Source organism: Glycine soja, chromosome 12, assembly GCF_004193775.1.
Source record: "Glycine soja cultivar W05 chromosome 12, ASM419377v2, whole genome shotgun sequence".
Classification (NCBI taxonomy): domain Eukaryota; kingdom Viridiplantae; phylum Streptophyta; class Magnoliopsida; order Fabales; family Fabaceae; genus Glycine; species Glycine soja.
The window spans coordinates 5,709,215-5,716,646 of NC_041013.1; the positions used below are offsets into that span (position 1 = coordinate 5,709,215).

Consider the following 7,432-nt stretch of genomic DNA (forward strand, 5'->3'; position numbering starts at 1 on the left):
TAGGCAACAAAGCTAAAAAGCTTGATACAGGAAACATATCTCAATCTTAAAAGGGTTCATGTTTACAAATAAATAAATGTAAATCCGAAATAAATATCTCATAAATGACGATAAATCTAAAGTGGACTGCAAACTCGTCCCAAATGGACTGCAGATTGAGCCACTTGAGCTCTAGTACGCCAACCCGTGTTTTGTAGGGTGACCATCGGGTAGAAGCCATTCGAAATGATAATGCTATAAAATATAAATACAAGAATAGATTGGCTTATTTACTTTTCGGCGAAACTTTGATGTAGTTCTATAGGTATTTTGATGTTGTTCTCTAATTAGCATTAAAATTTCACCTCAATTATTTGTGTTGACATTTAATGGAAACCTTTACTACACAATTAATTATCAAGACGACACTCTATTTCTAATTTAAGAATAATACTAAAAATACCCAAGGTCCTAAACAATTGCATCTTAGTTTTGTCCTCATTTTATTTGGGTATGAATTGAAAACAAGCATGAGTATAATCTATTGCAATGAAATAGAACATCTGTAGCATTCACTATTCAGTGGGAAGATTTGCACTCGGTTAAATTATGTCTCTTTCATTGGGCGGGGAAGTGGAGGTTCAACTCGGTAATGTCAGCATCAAACTACATCACGCAGGAAAAATCCTTGAAGGCAAGCAACTACGATTCTTGACACCTGTGAGTGCTACAAATTTCCATCAAGTAATCTTCCTGGTGTCAACCATCAATTTATAGAGGGCAAATCCACCTCGATGACAGCCAGGCATCCTAGAAGTCATGTTTTCTATTTCAATCTGAAAGATACAAAATCAACGAGTTATAGTTTCAAGGCTAAAGGTTGGTCGCAAACATATGCATTAAACTAAAATGGCCAATTTAAACTTTAGTAACGAACTAACAATAAACTAGCTTTTAGCTTTCAACTATCAAGTTTATTAGTCCCAACAGATCCCACAATAACCTAGAGAAAGAAATATCACTAAACAAGTAGCTATGTCACTATCATTGATTCATCACGCTACAGCTGCAACCCACCAACAGTGGCTCCTCTTAAGTCTGAACCCATGATCATTTTGATGGGCCTTCTGTGGCATAAGGAAAAAGCCTACCAAGACCATGCTCGTCTCTTTTTAATGCCACTACCAAAATAATGCAAATGTTCTTAAATGGAAACAGCAAAAAAATAAAAATGAAAATAATCACATAATTGTTATTTAGAATGGATTTCATGCTAACACAATAAGAACAAGCTTTAGATTCACCATTGGAACAGCATATAGCTGAGTTGACTCATAGCCATCTTGTGCACTTGAATAAAACTGCCGAACTTCCTTTGAGTCAAGACCGCATTTAATAAAGAAAAATGCAGCTGGTCTAACATTCAAGTTCCTGCGAGATATACCAATGAAAGCCGGGATGCTCTACATGACAAAAGATCAAAATTAGATTCCAAGTTTTGGAACCTATCTAACCCCAGTTTCAAAGAGAAAAGGAACAGGAGATTAATATTAGCAAAACAAACTGAAATTTAACCAGCAATCAATTCACTATGAGAACAGGTGTAAATCACAAAGTCTACCAAAGCTAGCATACTAGGTGGCTCTGAAGTTCACTCACTTATAAAGGTAAAAACCATGTATATTGTGTTCACTCATAGTAATATTAAAGTAGGAAATAGGAATTATGAAACTTACAAGGGATGAAGCCGGCACTCCAATTTCTTCAACTACTTCACGAACAATGCTGTCAAACATCTCCTGTGAAACCTTAGTGTTAATAGATTCTGTTAACTCCTTGTTATATTGATGAGATGTTATACCAATTTCTTGAGGCTGTCAATCAATCATAAAGAAAAATCAATGTATAGCCAAGTCTACGCAGAAATTTTATGAACAGGAAAAATTATGTGCTTCTATTCAGTAATCAATTAATCATTGAACAGAAGACAATACAGTAAAGTAAAAAGGAGCAAACGACAATATGGTACAGCAAAAAGGAGCATATATCATGACAAATAAATGCATCACACACCCAAAAATCAAATTAAAGACTTATTTTAGAACTGTCCATTACATACTAAGAAGCACGGATTCGGGCACGGTGTCGGACACGACATGGACACAGACACAGGGACAAGCCTACAATAAAAAACATAGGACACAGGGACACGACCGACACCTATATATATGTAAAATATGCTCAATATGAACGTGATCAAAATTTAAATATGATCAAGCATGACAATAAAATTTATATATTTATATGATAATCTAAGAAAAAGTACTAACTACTAAGAGGCATCAAGAGATATGTCATATGTCTAACAAAAAGTACTAAGACTAAGAGGTGTATAACCGATGGAGAAATAACTCGTTCGATATTGATTAAATTTCACAATAAATAGATTAGCAAGTAACAGTTCCACAAGGTAGAAAAGAAATAAAAATTCAACCAGATCCAAAATCCAAAATCCTAACCAATCATAACCAAAATCCAAAATTACAACCAATCGTAACAAAAATTCAAAAATCCAAAATCTTTCTCACAGATCTGGATGTGCCTCGGCCTTCCCCAACTTCAACACACCGTTGAGCGTCATCCCCGAAACAATGTCGCAGTTGAAGAGGCACCACAGGAGCACATTCTCCGCCCAAGTTTAGTCAAACCCTCTGCTGACCAAAACGGAGGAACCACGGACAATGTTGCCATTATTGACGGCCACAAAGCAACCGACAACATTCTCCCTTTGCGCGTCTTGTCGTCGTCTCCCTCTGTCGACAAATAGCTAACGTGTCCTCGTCCAATCACGCATGTCCGTCGGCCCAACCATGTCCAGCGACGGTGAACGCACCCGATACCGCATCGCATACGAGTCGGGTCCACATCCGTGTCTGGCGTTAGTCCAACACCGAACACACCGTTGAAGTGCCGCGTCCGTGCTTCTTAGATTACATATCTATTGTAGAAAATAAATGTACTACTGTAATACTAGATAACAGCAACAGAAAGGATTTATTACATCCATTTCACCATTGAATACCTCAGGATGGCCTCCAGGGAAAACAAAATGTCCAGGAAATTCACCAACATTATCACTTCGTTGTAATACAAGTATTTTGTTGTCATTTGTTTCCACCACTGCACCATTTCCTAGTGGATTGGAGGTGTGCTGACAAAGAACAGAATCATCTGAAGAGAGATAAGGATGAAGCCAGAAGATTAAGAGAAATAAATCAATACCAATTCAAAGCAAAGAAAGGATGGAAGAGGAGGAGGCAGAGGCAGAGGCAGAGGCAGAGCCAGAGGGAACATAAAAGCTTCGCAATTTTGGTCCTTATAATTCCATCCATTATTTTTTAATAACATTCAATCAAAGAGATCAAATAAAACAACCAATACATCTAACCGTAGGATGAAGCTAACATGTTTGAACAATGTTTGATGAAAGCCGTGTCTACTTTGTCCCCGAAAAGTGGTGGATAAAATAAAAATATATAAAACATATGAATTCTGACATAAGTACATTCTCTTCCTACTACTAATCATAAATGAGCTTCTATATCTTCCAACTGTGACATAGTACGTTATCCTCTTAATGAAAACAACCAACTCATAAAGCAGCCAATATGTAATATTGTTCCTTCTTTCTTATTCCCTTGTTTAGCAATTCTATGAACCTACATGACAATTGAGGCATAAAAAAGGCAACAATTTTACATCCTTTACCCTTTTTGAATATTTTCTGATTAAAAAGTGGAACACAATCCAATTCAAACAAGGTACAAAGGAGGAAGGCAGGACCTAAAACAGTTATAACTTGAATGAAGATTGTGGTTCCTGTGTTATTGGGTTACTGTACTAAGAGTTATGGAATTGGAAAGCTATATGATGATGAATGCTCAAGTTCCCAAATGGCTAATGATTTCAGGATCCAGTAATATCTCCTCTACTTGGGAACAGAGAGAAGAGCGAGATCTACATATTTTCAGACATAAAGGGAAACTCCACTGCATCCAAGCAGGGAAACAGAAGAGAGATACCCTCCTACTGCCTTAAATTTTCAATAACTTAACCCCCATCCCCTTGATCCTTTCCTGATAATTTTTTTGGACATCAAAGCAGCTTCATTTTGAAAGTCAGGTGTCAGATTACCTAAGTTTAGGTGCTAACAGTTTAAGGTCATAGGGTAACCACAAAATAGTAGTACTTAAGTTAAAAAGAAGGTGGAAAATTGTAATGATTTACCTTCTGATGGAACCAGGAACCTTTCCCACAAAGGACTTAAATTTGTCCCCACAAAAGTCCTGGAAGAAAGTTTAACCAATAATTAATAAATAGAGGGAAGTAGAACTGATAAGCAAAATATAAGGAGAGAATAGCAATAAGATTCAACTAGGCTTAAAGGCAGCATGGCAGAGATATCCTCCATTGGTTTCACAAAAACACCAAAAATAACTGTACAGTATATATGAAATTTGCTGCAAATAACATCTGACATTTGTATGTCAGCTGATATATTATACAAATTGTTTAATACATCAATCATGCACATGTTTTTAAGCCAAAGGCTACCTTATGTTGAAATTTAATATGGAAATACAAAAGTTTCCCACTAATTTACCAAATATGAGTTTTAACTATTTACTACCTATCAAAGATAGATATATATATATTAGAAGTAATGAAAAAGAACAATGAAAAAGATACATATTAAGATCATTGAGGTATCCACGTGAAAAATGAAATTATAAATTATCATTCAAGATTATATTCTCATTAGCATCCTATCAATATCACTAACCATGCTATATAAAAAAATGAAACATTTAAAAGAGGGGCACAGACACGAGACCTGTAATCTGTCAAACCTAGATGGAGGCATAAATGCGGTTCACATTCATGGTCGGATCCATCTTTGGCATGCAAAACACACCCTCCATACTGTTATATTTGCATAAAAAAGGACACTCTGTTAGGGATAGTCCTAAACAGAGTCAGCAAACATAACCTCAAACTTTACTCTAGATACACTAACACATCTCAGATGCACAGCATTACATAACAACATAAAGGATTAAAGAAAGAGAAAGAGATTGAGGTCATTGCATTATATCGTGGAATACAGATATGGACTAATAAGCATGCTATGATCCAATAGGCCATATGTTCAGGTCATATAGAATTATGAATTATTAAATTAAAACTCAATTGTTCATCTGATCCATTCCATTACACACATTAATAAGGAAAAATATTCAGGCTATGACATTAGTTAGTTAATATCTCCAGTAGTTAAGCAACCGGAATCTAATTTAAAATAATCATATTCTTAACATCACTGCATGTATATTTGACTTGGATTTTGGTGAAGTAATTTCAGAGAAAGTAAGAATATCTCATTAACAAGGCGTGCATACCCTGAACTTCTTCCCATTGAAGAGCGAATTGTTCTTCTGACTCCTCTGCTTCCATATCTGCACAACGAAAACAGAAAAATAAGCATGAGAGGAAACGAAAGCAGAAAACGCAATAAAAATAAAAAAAAACCCGAGTACCCAACAAACACACGCCCGCACGCGCAGAATACATGAATGCATCACTTGCGAAAACGAATGTTAAGGAATGCGATCCACCTCGGAAATCGTGTTCTCCAAGATGACGTCAGAGTGGGGGATCCGGTCGTAGGCGTCGCTGAATGCCACAGAAACCTTCAAAAGCGATAGAAAAAAGTTCGTTAACGACGCACGTTTTAACGGCGAATCGTGAGGATTCGAAGTGAAGCGAACCTGTGAAGGTGAAAGGCCGGAAGGACACGACACTAGAAGCGTGAACGAAGAAGGGTCGTCGGTGCTACTCGCTTCCTTCTCCATCGCAACGTCGACGATGCTAACTCCGACTCGGAGAGATTTCTCTGCTTTGTCGATACATATTGGGCTGGGCCCGTTGAAAGATTATTGGGCAACTATTGGGCTTCTTCTTCAGCACTTGGTTTTATTTGGGTGTTGCTAGGTGCACCCGGCACTTAAGGTGAAATGACGAAAATATTCTTGATCCGTAAGTCATTTAAGTTGATCCATAAAAGCCTTACAGATCAACTTGATCCATAAGCTTTTTACATAACAATACGGATCAACTTGATCCGTAGAAGCCTTACGGATCGACTTGATCCGTACGATTTACGGATCACCTTCACACACACTCATCACAAGAAAAAAGTGCAAAATGCTGGGTACACCAACAATAATGTTGGGTGCACCTAGCTACACCAGTTTTATTTCCACTTTCAGTCCCCAAGGGGGCTCGCAAAAAAGAAGCTTCCAGCTTGCACTTTTTTCTTTGGTGAGTAGTAATTCAAGGATGTCAAAATTTATAATAATTTACGTATTTTATTTAATAAATTGAATTAAATTCCCTGGTTTATAATTTTACTCTTTATTTAAATGAAAGATGGGAAAAATGGAAATTTTTAAATGAAGAAAAGATTTAGAGAGAAAATTTGTTTGTTAAGTCTTTCTTTTATCTTTTTTCTTAAGAGGCGTAAATGTGTGAGATTTTAAAAGTTAAGAGATAAAATGTATAAAAAATGTTTAGTGATGAAATTTGAGATATTGTGAGAATTGGGAGGCAAAATGTGTAATTAAGCTTATAATTTTTTAATTATAATATATATTAAAACAAAATTTAAAATATAAGAAATTAAATAACAAATATTTAACTATATCTTGTTGTCATTTATATTTCATTTGTATTTTTCATATATATATATAGTTTCTCCAAATTTTCTTACTTTTAGTCTTTCAAATTTAAACTTATTTTTTATCCCCCAATTTAGAAAAATATTGTTTTTAGTCTTACTTTTGAAAAAATATATACATCCACTCACCCCAGAATCAATCTAATATTTCTTTTGTACAGATAAGGACTAAAAAAATCCTTTTTGTCAAAAAGTTGAGGGATTTAAAAAAATTAAATTTAGGAGATAAAATATAAAAGTGGCCCTGGAACCAAAACATATTCTAGCTTATTCTTTTCATAGGCAATTCAGTATTTACCTCCCAGTTAATAAAAGATTTGAAACTTTAAATAAGGAAATTTTATTAAACTATTTAATGTAGTTGATTTTTTAAAAAAATATATTCTTACGTTATTTGTTTTTTATTTCTTTGACACGTAAATAATTAACATAATATATATATATATATATATATATAATTTGATCGACTTAATTAAAATTCCATTTTAAATAAAATCAATATTATACAAAATAAAACGTTAAATCTTATATCCATATAAACAAATATTTTCTAAACTTCTCCCAAATTAAAATTGTTTTCGAAGACAAATAACAGAAAATTGAGATGGAAATGATCAATCATATAAAAAAATTGTAATGTCATTTTCATCCTTTTTT

The 7,432-nt window shown here is 34.7% G+C and overlaps 1 protein-coding gene across 2 annotated transcripts; it reads right to left on the minus strand.

Annotated features, from left to right (window-relative positions):
- Positions 1–293: 293 nt before the first annotated feature.
- LOC114378213 (nudix hydrolase 9) lies at positions 294–5,950 on the minus strand. 2 transcript variants are annotated; one of them, XM_028336766.1, is made up of 9 exons: positions 5,808–5,950; positions 5,655–5,729; positions 5,439–5,495; positions 4,874–4,962; positions 4,267–4,325; positions 3,062–3,210; positions 1,716–1,853; positions 1,284–1,442; positions 294–815 (listed from the first exon to the last, which is right to left on the minus strand). In XM_028336766.1, exons 1-9 carry the CDS (start codon positions 5,889–5,891, stop codon positions 720–722), a joined length of 906 nt encoding a protein of 301 aa, XP_028192567.1. In that variant the 5' UTR covers positions 5,892–5,950; the 3' UTR covers positions 294–719. The 2 variants fall into 2 exon arrangements, with proteins under 2 accessions (XP_028192567.1, XP_028192568.1); XM_028336767.1 differs by lacking the exon at positions 5,808–5,950 and having other exon boundaries at positions 5,577–5,717.
- Positions 5,951–7,432: the final 1,482 nt, after the last annotated feature.

Excerpts from the sequence above, each read along its gene's own strand:
- LOC114378213 (XM_028336766.1), bottom strand. The coding sequence starts at position 5,891 with ATGGAGAAGGAAGCGAGTAGCACCGACGACCCTTCTTCGTTCACGCTT. Across the intron at positions 5,496-5,654 it reads TGGAGAACACGATTTCCGAG|ATATGGAAGCAGAGGAGTCA; the intron begins GTGGATCGCATT and ends TTCGTTGTGCAG. Across the intron at positions 816-1,283 it reads AGCTATATGCTGTTCCAATG|ATTGAAATAGAAAACATGAC; the intron begins GTGAATCTAAAG and ends TGTATCTTTCAG.